Genomic DNA, 17630 nt, shown 5'->3' on the forward strand with positions numbered 1-17630 from the left:
TCGCCTATTTTCAGATGCGTCGATATGTGAAGACCGATTGGCTGATTCAATCTCAGCGACCCCTTTTGAATTTTGTCTGGGTTCGCATGTTTATTTCGTGGCAGTAACTCCGTGTTGTCAGACGAAGAGGCTGCATCTTTCTTCAAAGAACGAATAAACACGATCAAGTGGCCAAAGCCTTTGGCTTTTAAGGTGAGTCACTGCTTGGAAGCAACATTTTATTACCGTTGCTCTTTAAGAATTAAATAAAATTCGCTAAATTACGTTAGTGTTACAGTAACTGTTAGCCAACGAATATAGGTTAACACTATTGTTAATCTAACCGTTCTGTGGGCAATTTAACAGTTAGCATCTATGTAGGAAGGGTTATCGTTAACTTTAATTACTTAATTAGCTAGTTGTGGGCGAAAATATGTTAACGTAAAAGGTCGCAGCTAAGTTGATATGTGGTCATTCGTTAGTTTGACAACGCTAGCTGCATACTCTTGTTTAGACTTTTGTTGCTTTCAGGTTTAAATCCCTTTGAGGCAAAGGGCCAGCCAAGATGGCGAATAACTTGGGTGTTAAGTCTCTTCTCAGCTGGGTAAGTTGATAATAAAGTCAGGTACACAGTGCAAATATGTTGATTCCAGCAAGGTTTATTAGATAGTTGCAGTTTTATTTAACCAACTTGTCAAACGCTCTTTTTACAGGTTAACAGTATAAAACTGTCCGACCGAGAAATAACTACCAACGATTTACAAGATGGGACAGTCTTACTGAAACTTGTTTATATGCTGTAAGTAGGAGCAATGTGTTGAAATGCTTGGCCTGTGTAAACAAGGGAAGGTCAATGACTGTTGAACTTCATTTTAAACATGCTTCTCCAGTTAGTGGGTTCTTAAAAGTATAGAGATGCTCATTCCTTGGAGTAAACCTCCCTTTTATTCTTATTTCACCTTTGTGTCATCTCAGGAAAAAGGAACCCAACTCCTGTTTCAGTAATTCTGTTGAGGATCGGTTTAACCTCATTGCAGACTTTGTGGAAAGTGAGTTTCTCTATATTTTTTAAAATATTGCTTTAAAAAAAAAAAAGTTCTGGTTGAAAATCTCAAATCTGTTGCATCTTTGACCTTACCCTGTATCACTGCACCTGTAAACACGCCAGACAGTGATGACAGGGTGTAAAGAACACGCCCCCACTACCACCATGTTTCCCCCCATTTATCTTAAGTTACTCTTAAAGTCTTACAGGAAGACATGTTGAGTATTGCTGTCATTTGAGAGTTAACCTATATCTGTCTATTTTGTTTATTAGGAGACTGCAGATTTAGTGCAACCAAAGGCACTTCATTGTCTTGGGACAACATAAGAGATGGCATCAACCTAACAGTAGAAATTGCAAAGGTAGAAGAAAAAGTAGATAATATAAAATAATCACCAAACATAAACAAAGGCCCATTCTGACTCATTCTTTGTAATACCACCAGGTGCTTTTGTTGCTCGTATACCATGACATAATGAATGAGCGCTGCACTCTGAACATGTTGGAATGCGATGTGGAGGTAAGCAGAGAGCTGTTTTTGTGATTTGCTGCCAAGTGTCTTGTGTCCACCACTGAGATACATCACATTTCATTCATCATGTGTTGTGCTACCATTTAATTCTGTGCCTTTTTTTTAATTTTTAATGTATATTCTCCCACTTCTCTGTTAGCAAGAGATAGCAAACCTAACTGGTTCCTTTGTGATGGAGAGCGAGGGCTACGTTTATCTGAGCAATAGACTTGATGCCTATTTGGCAAGGAGACGTAAGTCGCACATCTTTTTTCCCCATTTCCCCATGATATGCCATATTAACAGACATTAGTGTCACACATGCAATGCTTCTGTATAACACTAGCTTTCTGATTTGAATTTAACATGCAAGTTGTAATATTTGTCAAAACATATCTCTCCATGAATTTCAGTTTTGCCTGTCTCTCGTGAAATATTTGAGCGATCAGCATCCACCTCTACCTCCAATGTGTCGACTATCTCCTCGCTCTCAGATGACGAGTCCCCGGTCTTCCACCGCACACAGAAAATCACATTTGTGGACATGCAAACTGTGGCTTCTTCCTCAGTCAGGTATCTGTGTGGATTTGAATTTTTCCAACACAGGGTTTATCATTTTCATCAAATGTGAATAAGGCGATTTTACAGCCAATGTAAATCCAAACTTCCCTGAGTTTCTTGAAATAATGTTTCATGAACATGCATCAACTAACATTAAAAGGCAGTAAGTGAGAGTTATATTTTCCTATGGGACAAAACAGTATATCTGTGTGCTTTGGGTATTGATCTGCTGAACCTATTTTATTCTGCTTTTCTCTGATTTTATTTTATTCCCACAGCAAGTCTCCTCTCCAGGATATCATGAACACACCTAAATTTCAGATGAGGAAGATGCAACGACAGATGATCAAGGAGAGAGACTACAGAGATGGGTTGGAAAGGGAGCTGGCCAGCAAGCTTGCACTCATTGCACAAAGAGGTACCACATTTAAGTGTTTGTGTTTGGATAAAAACATTGTTAGTTGGAACAGGTAAAACTTTTTGTGCTTTCATAGCCTCAGTTTCTTTTATGTATAATGTTTAACAAACATGGAGTGTTCTGTCCAAGAGCTACTGAAAGTTTACACTGTAGTTAACTAAATATGTTCTGCGTAATAATATTGTCTGCCTTTTCATTTGTGTCTCTTCACTTCAAATTAAACTCTGTTCTATACTTTTTCTTCAGAGTCCCATATTAACCAGTTGCAGTACCGTCTGGATAAGTTGAAAGAAGAGCAAGGTGATCAGGAGCAGGTTACTGGGGAACAAATCAATGAGCTTGAGACGAAGAACAACACGTAAGTACCAAAGAACTGAACTAAACACATTTTTAGAACTTTTACTGTAAGACAGGCCCATTTATTGAAGCGTGACCGAGATAATAAATGTGTGTTCAACTTGAGTTTGTGATTAATATTTACTTCTACAGGCTGTGACACCTCTCCTGCTAATTGTTTTTCTCACACGACCCTTGTCCATTTTAAATTTAAACAGATTCAGCTAGGAGCTTATAAATTACAAAATGTTATTTTGTTAGGCTACAGCTATATTTTGACCATATACAAATGGAAAGTGAAGTTATGAATTTAATGAGTCTCACATTTTGTATGCACAAGAAAATATCTCTTTCATACCTAAACCCAGCCCAAAATGTTTGCGTAAAAGTGAAACGAATTTAGTGTAAAAGTGATTAAAGAAACTTCATTGCCAACTGCTTTTTCTGTCTTAGGTTACAAATGCGTCTTAAGGAGATGTTAAAGCAAAATAAAGACTTCAAGAGTAACTCCTCACTTATGGAGCGCAAAGTGGATGAGCTAACAGAAGAAAATGGTGTACTCTCTTCCCAGGTAATGACACGTGCCAAGTTTCTTTCTGTTAAATGCAATTTCTTTGTTTTCTCACATGAGGGATTAGCATTTGATAAGAGTCATGTGCAATTCTTACGTGAAAGGGAAAGTTTCAACATGAGCAGACTTCTTCTGAAACTAAGTCATGCAAATATGCTGGTGAGTTTGATTCTCAGTGGGTTTGGCACTAGTAGCAACCCTTTGACATTACAGGGTCAACGTTGAAATCAGATCTTTCACTTAATACAGATTGTAAAGGCTTTTTAATATTTTCGCAGGTGAGAGCTGTGTGTTCACAGCTGGCCATCTTGGAGGCAGAAGTTGGCAGGCTGACAGACACCCATGCATCTGCTCAGGAGGAGTGGAGAAGCAAAACATGCCACCTAGAGTCTGAACTCAACCAAGCTACTGCTCAAAAGGTAGATATATCCTCACAACAGAAGCTGTGTTAGCAAATGCTTTTGGTTTGTTAAATCTTTAAATGATTCCGGTTGTAACCAGAATCTGTAAAAAAAAAAAAAACATAAAAGCAATCCTGTGTTATATAACATTTATTATAGTTTAAATGCTGTGCCACTGTCTTTCTGATGTACTATTCATAAAGCAGACCAGAGAGTATGAATTTTGTGTTGATTGATGATGAATGATTGAGTCCATTCATTCTTCTTTTCCATTACTTTGATTACATTTCGGGTTCTACACAAAGGGGTTTTAATGTACTATGCTCCTTCTTGTTTCTCAGGAGCTACTGACTGAACAAATTCAGATCCTCCAGGGAAAGATTTCCTGTTTGGAGGATGAAATAAGCAGGGCCACTAAGGAAGATGTAGGAGAGAATATGGGGCCTGTAATGGAGGTAAAGTCCATAATTCTATGTAATAGCTGACACTCGTACTATAAAACTAAATTCAGAAATGTTTGATAATCAAATATAAAGTCTGCATTTTCTCAATTTTTAAAATAAATTTTGGATTAGATGTTTGTTGATTGTCTTCTCTTCTTAAATTTCCAGAGAGAAATGTTTGAGACTAAAATAAACAGTTTGAATAATGAGCTGGAGAGCACATTTTGCTCCCTGAAAAATGCAGAGATGGAGATTCAGGCCAAAACACAGCAGTTGGCGGAGTATCGGGATGAAATTACTCAAAAGAAGGATCTCCTGAAGCAACAGAAGTCCCACACTGAAGAAATGATTCAAGCCAAGGATGAAATGATAGACAAGTTGCAAAAAGAGATCACTGAGCAGAGAGTAGTCCTTCAGCAAGAGATCCAAGATCTCAAGCTTCAACTTCAGCAAGTTGAGCAGCAGAAAACCGAGCAGATGACAAGACTACAACAGCATATTGCTGCTTGTGAACAAGAAGTTGAAAAACTAAAGGAAATGAAGAAAGAGAAGGATGATCTTCTCCACCAGACTGAAGAAAAGGTGAAAGATCTCGAAATGAAGTTATCTGCTGCCAGTTCCCTCTTGGCTGATAATGACCAACAAATGAAAAGTCTCACAGAAGAAGTTGATATTCTTACAGATGAAACCAGAAAAACCAAAAATGAAGTTCAAGCCAAAGAGGAAATGCTTGCCAAATTCCTTATGGAGAAGTCTGAGGAGCAAGAAATTCTTTATAATAAAATCCAGACCTTGACAGTCCACGTGGAAAACCTTAACTTGTCTCTCAAACAGGCTGAGCAGGAAATTCAACTCAAGCAAGACCTACTGGGTAAAACCCAACAAGAGAATATGCAACAAAGGGAGGTACTCCAACAACAGATTGTAACCTGTGAAGATGAGGTTCGGAAGTTAAACAACGAGATACAGGTCAGAAATGAGCAGCTTGTTGTTCTAAAGAATGACAGCTCTCAACAGTCTGAATCACTGGAGCAAGAGATTAAAGGTCTAAAAGACCAACTAGAAAGTCTGAAGGACTCTCTCAGACAGGCTGAGAAACAAGTTCAGGCTCAAGAGGTTATGCTTACAAAGCAGGAGCAGCAAAGTGCTCATCAGTCAGAGCTCCTGCAGCAACAACTGTCTGCTTCTGAGGAAGAGGTGAGGAGGATGAAAGAGGAGATCCAGACTAAAGAAGAGCAGATGATAGTGCTGAAGACTGCCAGCTCAGAGCAGTCAGAACTATTACATCAAGAGATCCAAGAATTAAAGAAACAGGTTGAGTGTCTTAGTTCCTCACTGATGAATGCTGAGGAGAATCTGCAATCCAAGGAAAATCTGTTTGCTGAACAGCAGCTACAGAGCTCTCAGGATATGAAGGCTCTCCAGGCGCAGATGGTAGCATCTCAAGATGAGGTGAAGAGGCTAAATGCAGAGATTCATGCTAAGGAGGAGAAGATAATTCTGCTACAGACTGAGACCTCTACACACTCTGAATTGCTACAGCAGGAGATTGAAAGTCTGAAAAACAAATTGAGAGTATGAGCAATTCTCTTGAGATCGCCAAGGACCAGGTTCAAGCCAAAGAAGAGTTGATGGCCAGGCAGGAGCAGGAGAACACTTTGCAGATTGAGGCACTAGGAAAGCACAGTGCAGTTCTTGAGGAGGAGGTTAATCGGCTGAGAGAGGCGATCCAAACTAAAGAGGGTGAGGTCAATATGTTAAAGGTTGAGAGCTGCAAGGAGTCAGAGGTGCTACATAAAGTGATCCACTCTCTTAGGGACCAAGTGCAAAGTTTGAGCGAATCTCTGAAGACTACAATAGAGCAGGTTCAGGCTAAAGAAAACCTGCTGACTCAGAAGGAAATGGAGATTTCTCAGGAAAAACATGAATTTCAAAACATGATGACATCTTCTGAAGAGGAGATGAAAGGGCTTAGGGAGCAGATCCAGGCTAAAGAGGAACAGCTGGTCACACTACAAAAAGAGGGCTCCAAACATTCTGACATGCTACAGCAAGAGATTGAATGTCTAAAAAACCAACTAGCTAATATGGGTGACTCTCTCACAAAGGCTGAGGAGAAGGTTCAGACTCAGCTAGCTGTGCTCACCAAACAGGAGCAGGAGAGCGCTCACCAGAAGGAGCTTCTCCAGCGACAGCTGTCTGCTTCTGAGGAAGAGGTGAGGAGGATGAAAGAGGAGATCCAGACTAAAGAAGAGCAGATGATAGTGCTGAAGACTGCCAGCTCAGAGCAGTCAGAACTATTACATCAAGAGATCCAAGAATTAAAGAAACAGGTTGAGTGTCTTAGTTCCTCACTGATGAATGCTGAGGAGAATCTGCAATCCAAGGAAAATCTGTTTGCTGAACAGCAGCTACAGAGCTCTCAGGATATGAAGGCTCTCCAGGCGCAGATGGTAGCATCTCAAGATGAGGTGAAGAGGCTAAATGCAGAGATTCATGCTAAGGAGGAGAAGATAATTCTGCTACAGACTGAGACCTCTACACACTCTGAATTGCTACAGCAGGAGATTGAAAGTCTGAAAAAACAAATTGAGAGTATGAGCAATTCTCTTGAGATCGCCAAGGACCAGGTTCAAGCCAAAGAAGAGTTGATGGCCAGGCAGGAGCAGGAGAACACTTTGCAGATTGAGGCACTAGGAAAGCACAGTGCAGTTCTTGAGGAGGAGGTTAATCGGCTGAGAGAGGCGATCCAAACTAAAGAGGGTGAGGTCAATATGTTAAAGGTTGAGAGCTGCAAGGAGTCAGAGGTGCTACATAAAGAGATCCACTCTCTTAGGGACCAAGTGCAAAGTTTGAGCGAATCTCTGAAGACTACAATAGAGCAGGTTCAGGCTAAAGAAAACCTGCTGACTCAGAAGGAAATGGAGATTTCTCAGGAAAAACATGAATTTCAAAACATGATGACATCTTCTGAAGAGGAGATGAAAGGGCTTAGGGAGCAGATCCAGGCTAAAGAGGAACAGCTGGTCACACTACAAAAAGAGGGCTCCAAACATTCTGACATGCTACAGCAAGAGATTGAATGTCTAAAAAACCAACTAGCTAATATGGGTGACTCTCTCACAAAGGCTGAGGAGAAGGTTCAGACTCAGCTAGCTGTGCTCACTAAACAGGAGCAGGAGAGCGCTCACCAGAAGGAGCTTCTCCAGCGACAGCTGTCTGCTTCTGAGGAAGAGGTGAGGAGGATGAAAGAGGAGATCCAGACTAAAGAAGAGCAGATGATAGTGCTGAAGACTGCCAGCTCAGAGCAGTCAGAACTATTACATCAAGAGATCCAAGAATTAAAGAAACAGGTTGAGTGTCTTAGTTCCTCACTGATGAATGCTGAGGAGAATCTGCAATCCAAGGAAAATCTGTTTGCTGAACAGCAGCTACAGAGCTCTCAGGATATGAAGGCTCTCCAGGCGCAGATGGTAGCATCTCAAGATGAGGTGAAGAGGCTAAATGCAGAGATTCATGCTAAGGAGGAGAAGATAATTCTGCTACAGACTGAGACCTCTACACACTCTGAATTGCTACAGCAGGAGATTGAAAGTCTGAAAAAACAAATTGAGAGTATGAGCAATTCTCTTGAGATCGCCAAGGACCAGGTTCAAGCCAAAGAAGAGTTGATGGCCAAGCAGCAGCAGGAGAACACTTTGCAGATTGAGGCACTAGGAAAGCACAGTGCCGTTCTTGTTCAGGAAAAAGAAGTGCTGATGGCCAGGATACTCCAGGCGGAAAAGGATCAGAAAGCTCTGGAGAAACAACTTGAAGCCATGGTGTTTGAGAAGGAGAGGCTTGCTCAAGCCAAGCAAGCCATGGAGAGAGAGAACATGGCCTCCCATAAACTGGAATCAGTGCTACAGCAGGAACTGGAAATATTGAAAACTGAGAGAGAGAAACTCTTGAAAGACAAAGAAAAAACTGAGATTCTAAAGGGAGACCTCCAGGAACAACTCTCAGCCAAATCGGAGGCTGCAGAACACTACAAAGCACAGGTTGGTGTGACCACAAACAGTCCCCACAAAACACAACATGAATCCGTTTCACTATTTGTATCTCTGTACATCTAATTTCAAATGCTTTGATTTAGATATTTTTCTTTCTTTTTGTTACTTATTGACCGGTAACATCAACTGGCCTTGTTCCTGCACTGTAGCTTCATATGCATACTTTGTTGGTTTATCCATTTGGTGTCAGATGAGTAGTCTGCACTAAGAGATTAATACTAAAATATTTGTTTTATTATCACAATGCCACAGATGGAGAAGGCAGTGAGTCATTACAATAGCAAGAAGCAGCTTCTCCAGGAAAGCCAGGAGGAGGTGGCTGAACTCAAGCATTCCTTAGAAGTTAAAGAGCGTGAAGTAAAGGCCATTACCATGGAAAACAAGATGCTTCAACTGGATTTGGACAAGGCCCAAACCAATGAGAAGAAACTTTTGAGCACGGTGGCCAGTTTAGAGGCACAGGTTCGTATTGTTTTATGAAGCATGAGGAGAACTGAATGTAGTGAGCATGAATACACAATCGAAACACTGTCTCTTTAATTACTGTAAAAAAAGGAGGACACTTTTAGAGTTCAATGACTTTGATAGCTATCATTATATCTGTTTTCCTTTAGCTGGCCTTTGCTGACCATAACCTGCGAGTACAGAATAAGATTCATGGTAAAGAAAGAAGTGCAACGGAGTCGTGTTTCTTTGAGGTTCCCAACACACACTCACATGCTCACACTAGAGCACAAGTGAAGAGGACCATGAGCTCTGACAGCCTGGACCAGAGCTCTCTGGAAGACTCTTTGAATGCAACAAGGTAAATACTCCTCAGATAAGTAGCATGAAATCTTTTAGGTCTGATATCTCATTGTGATTGTTATAAAATCCTGGCATTTAATTTTTGTAGCTTTTTTAAAAATGATTTGCATGGATGTCGGAAGCCAATCTACAGGATCAGGGCTGATTATAGACCTTTATTTATTTATGTATTTATTTATTTTTTGATGGATCTTATCAGCTATAAGAAAGCGGATTATTTTCTGATCATTTGTTTGTTCTCTGGGTATGCCAGCTGTCAAAAATGCTGCACTCTGTTGTAAGTGAACCTGAAAATTAACAAAATAAAAGCATCCAGTAGTTTTTATGTTACAGCAAGATATGCAAACAGAGCTGCAGTGTGTTTAAACAGTCATTTTCAGCCACATTTTGCAGGTTCAGCAAAATCTTCTCTCTACATGCTCTTTTCTCTAAAATTATGCTTTGTGGTTTGAAAATGACTCAAAACACTCAAATTTCTTGAGTCTTCAACCCAAAACAAACTTTTCATAAACTATTTAATTCAGAAAAACTGAATTTTCAGTCAAACCAACTACTGCTTTTCACCTGTTTAGGTTTTTGATTTTGCACTATATAAATAAAGTTGACTTTGTTTTCCCAATCAAGGAGTTCCCATTGTCCTAATGACACCCCTTTAAAGTTGCCTTTCCCCCCTGCTACAACAAAGTAAACAAAGAGGAAATAAAACTAAAAATAAAAACAGAAAAGCCATAAAATTTTACATCAGAGGCATAGTGGGAATCTATTGTTTAATTCTGCAACATACTGTGCTTCTTACCTTTTTGCAGGAAACTTTCAGCACCTGATGAATCAAGCACACCGCTTGTTCGCAGTTCAGAGCGCTTGGCAGACAAACGCCGGGGTCTACATGCCGAGTCACTGGAAACCCTTTACTTTACTCCTGTAAACAACAGACAGATCAATAGGTATGCCACACAATTGTGACAATCTTGGTATTTCACAGAATAGCCACCTTTAGGGGTTCTTTATGTTTACCATGAGTGAGTAAGAGTGGTGGGTGTTTATTTTCAGTATATAGTATACTACTAACTGTAGATGTGAGTGTCTTTGAATTGCTTAGCTTTACTCAGCCTTCTTTGCCCTACAGTGCAAATTTGTGAATATATATACTCACATATGTTTAGAAAATTAAGTTGGGTTGATTTCAGCTGTTTCAGCTTTTCTTGTATTCCTGTGACATTTTATTATTAGATGTCAGTCAGTTTTTATAGTTTATGTTTAAGTCCCCTGTCATCTAAAGTAAACACCATTATGAATGCAAATGTTTTTTTGTTATAATTGTAGATCTGACAACAGTTATGGAACTTGTATGAGGATAGAAAAAAATCCAGTGTTTTATCTGTTTTATATATTTTAAATTTTTTCCTGGGAAATTCTCCCTTCCCTGTACACCAATTTCCTGATTTTTAGTGTAACCAAAGTCACTTTTTTTTTTCTCCTCCAAACTCTGTTATTGAGATCCTTGTTTTCTTTTTCATCGTCTAGGACCAGTACAGAGCACAACATGGAACTGGATTCAGTCCGGAGAAATCCAAGTTCTTCTGTCAAAAGACGCAGGACCACACAGGTTATTAACATCACCATGACCAAGGTGGAGGAAACGCACTTGCACACTTACTGCATGTTTTGCATGTTCACAACAACTCACACTGTTGAATAGTCACTGCAAAGTTTAATAATCACATGCATTTTGAGGGGTCAGCTGGGTCATTAACTCAGTTCTTAATTTAAAAAAAAAAAAAAAAAAAAAAATACTTATCTTTAACTAGGACATCGTCATCCTAGTTTTTAACCAAACATCCCCATGCTCCCACTGCAGTATTGTGGCCGTAATTGATTGTTGAGCTCTCATCTTTAGAAAACCCCAGGCGGCGGTGAAGGTGATGAGACTTTCTACAGTCTGGCCTCAGCTCGCTCCCAACCAAACCTCTCCAGTGCCCACTCTGCACGACCCGGGTCTATGGAGCTGTTTGACACACCTGCCAGAATGAGTGGCACTGCCAACGACCAGCTCATCGGTCTCCCAGGGTACAGGCGGAGCACAGTTCATTCACAGAGTAAGGAGATACCTGGCTTACTCACTCACTCACAGGTTGCACTGAAGGGTGAGAAATCAAGTGAAAAGTCAGGCTGGAAAAAAAATTAAACAACATGCTGGGACCCACACAAGGAAACAAAGTTAATGGTTTTTTTTTGTTGTTGTTGTTGTTGTTGTTTTTGTTTTTTTAGCCTTTTCAGCTGCATGTGGGTAACCTGGAACTGGGGCTGCAACAATTATTTCATCAACAATTTTCTCAATGAATCCTTTGGTCTATAAAACATCAGAAAACAGTGAGAAAGGGCCATCACATTGTCCTAGAGCGCAAGGCGACGTCATCAAATGTCAAATTTTGTCCGAAAGGCCAAAACCCCAAAATATTCAATTTTACTTTTAGTGTCAGACCAAGAATAGTAGCAAATTCTCACATTTAAGAACTTGGAACCATCAAATAGTTGGCATTTTTGCCTAAAAAATTACTTGAACAGTTAATTGATTATCTGATTTAATTTTTTATCAAATAATCGTTGCAAGTCTACATGGAACTTGATATCCCTGAAGCCTTCTGAACCAGACTGGCTCTGAACAAACCTGTGATAACCATATTAGTAGGCTACAACACTTTTAAAACATTTATAAAGCATTTATAAAAAAAACAATATTGGAGCCACTTTACTTATTTTAATTTGTCATGTTTTTAGAAATACTCAGCATTATTACTGTATGTTTTTTCTTCAATACACCTTACCTACGATTATGAGAAATATTATTCATGGCCACTGATCATTTACAGTACAATCCAGTGCATCCGCAGAAGCCGCCCCACACTAAACTTCTATAACAGCCTACATGAGTCTCATGTTTTACCTGTAAGACGCCTGTATTAAAGCCTTTGTTCATCTGTGTTGAGAAAACATTGCATATCCTCGCAGTCGGAGGTCAAAAGTAGTTTAGCTGACTTCGCTAGCATTCAGTACTGGAGCAGCAAACAGAAACGAGTTGCACTGCCCTCCGTTTCCATCACCGTTTTCTATTACAGATCGTTTTGTAGTCAAGTAACTTAGAGACAAGACTCGGTTTGTAAACGTTTACTGCTTGCCATGCTGTTTTCTGATTTTGACTGACAAAATGAGATTCAAATCTGGGGCTTCTCCACTGATTATTCGAATCATCAACGTTTAGAGGGCAGCCCTACTAATTAGTTATTGATAAATGGTAATTGAGCACATATAGTTGTTGACTACTGCAACTGTAATACCTGAGAGTTTTCAAAGGTGTGCATGTAACTCTTACTTATTTTGTCGACATCTGTTTGTCTTCAGCCACTAGTACATTTTGCGTGGGGGCAGAGAACGAGCCAGACGGGGCACCTGAAGACTGGATGAGGATCGCTGAGCTCCAGGCCAGGAACAAGGCCTGCCTTCCTCATCTGAAGAGCAGCTACCCTGTGGAGTCTGAGGTAAGAAGAGAGAGACATTGAACACAACAGGCACACAGTCACACATACACATTAAAGATATACCTAATTAGTAGTCAAAACAGTGATTTAAATATGGAGATGTAATGCTCAGGGGATTGCTGTGGCACCACACCATAAATCTGGTGATACTGGCTGAAAACCATATTACACACGACTAGTTGATTACTGCCTGCAGCGCCTATAAATAGTTTTAGTCGTTCACTGAAATCCCTAGTTTGAACATATGGATTGCATTTATGTAGCTTTTATCCAAAGCGCTTTGCAATTTGCCTCTTATTCACCTATTCACACACACACTTACACAACAATCGCAGCCAGGTACCACTCAAGGTGCAGGCCTAACCATTGGGAGCAATTTGGTGTTCAGTGTCTTCCTGAAATCTTGTCCAAATGCTGAAATGTTATGACTACGGCTTTAATATGGTTTGAGTGTTACATTATGTTGTACTTTCTTTCCTTCATTCTTTTACCCACTAGTTTTATAAAATCCCTCTCTGTCTATTCCTCTAGACTGGCCGTGGCAGTGTATTCCTTTTCACAGACGAAGAACTCCGTACGGGTGACCCATCTGACACAATCCGCCGGGCGTCCACAATGCCTGGCCAGCTGCAAGACTCTCTTGCCTCTCATCGGCACTCCCTCATGTTGGGACACTCGGGTGCCGCAGCCAGTACTCGTTCTCATCGCCTGTCCTTGATGCCAGGCCAGCTGCCATCAAAAACGGTCAGCTCTTCTCAGCTGAGAAGCCCGAAAGGCACAAAGCGGTCTTCATCTACATTGTCTGTACATCAAACTTCGCCTGAGGTTGGTTTGCATTAGTACACACAGGAAGAATTGTTACAGCTTGTCACTTAATGTTTGAGCCTGTCTGAAGCACAGTAGATAATTGTTTTTAATGAATATTTGACTATTTTTTCCCCTTCAACTTCAATGTTTTCATTAGATGCATTTTTCTTTAATTGTTAAAACGGTTTGTTACAGGAGTATGTAAATAGAGGACAAGCAGCTGACACATGAGTTTTTTTTGAGTATCATTCTCCAAACTAACAGTGGTCAGGCTTTTGTGTTGGTTGCTTATTTCATTGGTAATCTGAAAGCTTACTCTTTGGTAGTCATTGGACAGTCACAAAGTTACACAAATGTAATAAAAAATGACCATGAGTCATAAATTTAACTTTTTCCTAACTTGTCTCCATCTGACAGAAAAAGGTGAGGGCCAGCTGCTTCCCCCGTCCACTCACTCCCAAAAACAAGAACGTGATCAGTGGACCTTCCAGCTCTCATCTTAACCCTGCCCTCAGTCCAGTGAGTGTAATATATTCACACACACACACTTTGAGTTTTCTGGTCGGTTGAAAACTGCCACAGTGACAAAATTGTTTTATTGTTGTCATGGAACACAATTGAACATTTTTTATGTTTTTGCATGGTTCTCTAACAGTTTAATTTGTATCATTCTCTCAGGCTGAGCGGAGGCAGTCTATGATGTTCACTGTTGACAACACCCCTAAGAACAACAACTACTTAAAGAAGGGGCTGAACAAACTACGCAGCTCCACCCGGAAATCCCCAGGCAAAAGTTCAAAGAAGTCGCCCGCTCAGACATCTGCACGTAAGTGCCAGGAAAACATGCCTTCAGGAAATTCTCGCGCTGGAGTGGGACGAGCAGGCAGAATTGGCAGCTCTAAGTCACCCCAGGTGGTAACTAAAGGACAGAGGAAGTCTCCACGAGCGACCAGCAGGGCTGCAAAGTCTCCTGGACTGACGGCTAGTGCTCGCAAGGTAAACGCACACAGACAAATTAATTCATTTTACATGGCACACTTAAATAATAATCATTTTTAAGGTACACTGTGGAGTTTTCTGTCTGCATTTTATTTGCCCATGCCAGCATGCCGCTTGTTGTGTAGTGGCAAGGTCGGGGAAATCTGCTTAAATGGAGTACAGGTGACATATGAGGCAGCAGGTATGAGTAGAATCAGAATGAATCAGCTGATAGTCAAACAGCAGCAGGTAGATGAGAAGCTGTGGTAAACTTTCATGTCATGTTTTTACAGCTTATAAGTGTTGGCAGAGATAGTACAGTAACTGCTTCATTTGGATTCAGCCACGACAAGCCATGTGAGATATGTTAATAGACTGCATTGTTTACAATTCTGTTGGTAAATGTTGTGGTTTGTTTACTTGTCGCACAGTACCGTCCATTGAAGTTGGTACAAGCAGCTTGTACCGTTATGCGTGCTGAATTGAAATCGAGCGGAAACTCCACCCAACTGGTACTGTGCCCGTTGAGTTTTTTTGGTGCGCACCAATAGCGAACTCATTAGTAATGTACGTTCACTGAAACACATTATGTTGATCTTTAAGGCCAAACAAACATGTTGAATACATTTCGTGCCTCAAAACGTCAGCCAAATATTTTTTAAAATGTTTTCAAACCTGCTCCATTTACATTGCTCTTTTACTGGCTCATTGTTACTTGTATGGCACATTACCGCCCTCTGCTGTCAGCAGACATATATATCATGTCACCTCCAGTCTCACACTGTGTGTGTGCTCTCCCGCTCATGAGAACACCACAGCTGCACTAATGGTCAGAAACTCCACAGGGTACTTTTTAATAGTGGCACACACTCGATTACCAACTAAAGATATGTCATTGATACATGGTACTTGCTGAAGGTTACCTTCACAATTTAGTGCTGATAAGGTGAAGGCATATCCACTGTAATACCAGTTTTTGACTTGTCACACAGGTTTAACAGCTGCCTTCTATTAAGGTGTGCCAGCGTTTTTAGCTACACCTGTGCAAAATGTCTATATAACACTGCAATGAATTGTATCTTTGTAAAGTGTGTAATGATCAACTTATGTTGACACTTTGTTAGAAGTGTTGATTACACTTTATGGTAATTTTTGGTATTTTTTTCTGAGTCCATAGTTAGTGGTCCCTCCCCATTTACGCATGAAGGGGGACAGAGCAATATAATGCAGTCTAACAAAACACCACCACTACAGCCTCAAAAATGAGTAGAGTTGAATCAGCACCTGTGACACCCTTTAAAAACTTGTAAAATGAAAAGCTTAGGATTTATTGCAGGGCTATTGTATTACATTGCATTAGAGTGTACAAGTGTACCTAAGAAACTGGCAACTTTGCATATTTTGGAGCAAACTACGGGAGATGGATTATGTGTGGGTGTCCCTCATTACTGATCTAACTAATGAAGCAAAACTTCATGATGATGAAAGAGAACTTATTTGATATGTGTTCAGTCATTACACCTCAGTGACTGCCGAATTTGAACACTGTTTTCAGAAGCGTGTGTCTGTAATCGAAGAAAACCTTGCTGCGTGTCTTAAAAGGTCAATAATGTTCAATAAAAGTAATTTTAATTTAGTTCATGGGGGTTTGTTACTTCACACTGGCTGGTTGTTGGTTCTCATGTTATGCCATAATAACTCACGGTGTGTTCATTTCACATATCAACTTAAGGGGTGCCCATATGTCTCTGTCAAACAACACTAAACACTGGCACCACTTGGATTTCAGCTTTTACTAAATCTCATTCATATTGTATTGAAATGTGTTTCTCTGTGAGCTTTGGTTCAATCAGATTTATTTATTTTTATTCCACAGATGATGAGCAGGATGAAGGTGTGAGGACTGGTTCCCAAATTGGAGTTATGATCATCTACAGTTCTACTTGATAGTTTTTAATTTTTAATTTTTTTTTTTTTAATTTTCACAAACGCAATTTAATTTTTTTTTTATTGTCCTCCTTCGGGACTTTTTACAGTCTTGTCTTACGCTCCCTTTATATTCTCTGTATTATATTTACATGTTTGTCAATAAAAAGATTTAAATGACACATTGTGGCAAAGCCTCCTAGTTGATCCCTTAACCAGCTCAGCGTTGAGTCTGACTCTGAATGCATCTTATCCAGGTTCGGGTCCACTTTGGGCTGTCTGACGGACTCAACTCAAGGCAGTGTCTCCTTGCGTCTTCGAAGGGCCTCTGTGTCCTCAGCCATTCATTGTGTATAAATGCGTTCAAGAAATCTGATTCATTCTGACAATTTGCTCTCAGGATCAACTATCAATGGAATAAAAGTGTTTTTAAAGTGAGGTAACTCATTCTGTCAGCTCACCAATTGGTTTTGGTCCTTTTTGCCCACTTGTCTACTTTTTTATTTTTTAATTTAAGCGTATTTATTACATAGGAAGTCCATTTGGATAGATCTAATTTATTTCCTACCTAAATAGATACCTTGAGTTCAAAGCATTCGATTCCACTGGTAGAGCAGCTCAAACTGTCAGAACACGAACTTAAACTTATTCACTGTGGTATTTTATTTCTCTTGTTGTGAAGCACCTTGTACTTTGTTTTGATAAGTGCTCTATAAATAAAGTTTTATTATTATTAAACACCTTCTAATTTCTGAAAAATCATGTAAACCCAGTTTCCTTATTAGGTTAACCCTTATTAACGGAGATTTCTGCTGTATGACAATGAAAATGCTGCGGCAGTTAGAGTGATCTGAAGATCCCAAGATCTACTGGGAATTTTCATAGAAAATTAATTCATCAAGACTAAAATACAGAATTGTGTTCTACATGTTAAATAACTTGAAAGGTGGTGGCATCTTATTCCATTGTGCTTCCAAGAATACGTCAGTCCAAATGTATCCATGATTCATACTATTACAGTTAATTTAAACCTGGTTTGAAGACTAGTGCGGACTCTTTCAACAAGAAAAGAGTTCACCCGAGTTCCTGACTCAAACGCAACGGTTAGACTTCCGGTTTGCGCCTGAAACCTTCAGAATAAAGTAGATTTTTTTTGTAGTTTTAAAATGTCAATTTTATCGTCATACCTAGTAAATTCATAACAGTAGTTATCTCATTGCACTTTTCCTATAGAGCGTCAAGACTGTACTCTTTATAAT

At 39.9% G+C, this 17630-nt stretch overlaps 1 protein-coding gene across 1 annotated transcript; it reads left to right on the plus strand.

Annotated features, from left to right (window-relative positions):
* The first annotated feature begins 55 nt into the window (after nucleotides 1-55).
* Nucleotides 56-16553, plus strand: numa1 (nuclear mitotic apparatus protein 1). Its single transcript, XM_044203514.1, is given in 26 exon segments — nucleotides 56-192; nucleotides 511-583; nucleotides 693-778; nucleotides 955-1028; nucleotides 1298-1386; nucleotides 1470-1544; nucleotides 1696-1789; nucleotides 1949-2108; nucleotides 2375-2514; nucleotides 2761-2872; nucleotides 3304-3421; nucleotides 3700-3840; nucleotides 4164-4277; nucleotides 4434-5823; nucleotides 5826-8305; nucleotides 8570-8779; nucleotides 8932-9122; nucleotides 9931-10068; nucleotides 10649-10754; nucleotides 11022-11220; nucleotides 12524-12660; nucleotides 13192-13485; nucleotides 13885-13986; nucleotides 14146-14463; nucleotides 16001-16047; nucleotides 16322-16553. Coding segments are annotated over 25 exon segments (6858 nt in total). The 5' UTR covers nucleotides 56-192; nucleotides 511-544; the 3' UTR covers nucleotides 16326-16553.
* Nucleotides 16554-17630: the final 1077 nt, after the last annotated feature.

This window comes from Siniperca chuatsi, linkage group LG7, assembly GCF_020085105.1.
Source record: "Siniperca chuatsi isolate FFG_IHB_CAS linkage group LG7, ASM2008510v1, whole genome shotgun sequence".
Taxonomy (NCBI): domain Eukaryota; kingdom Metazoa; phylum Chordata; class Actinopteri; order Centrarchiformes; family Sinipercidae; genus Siniperca; species Siniperca chuatsi.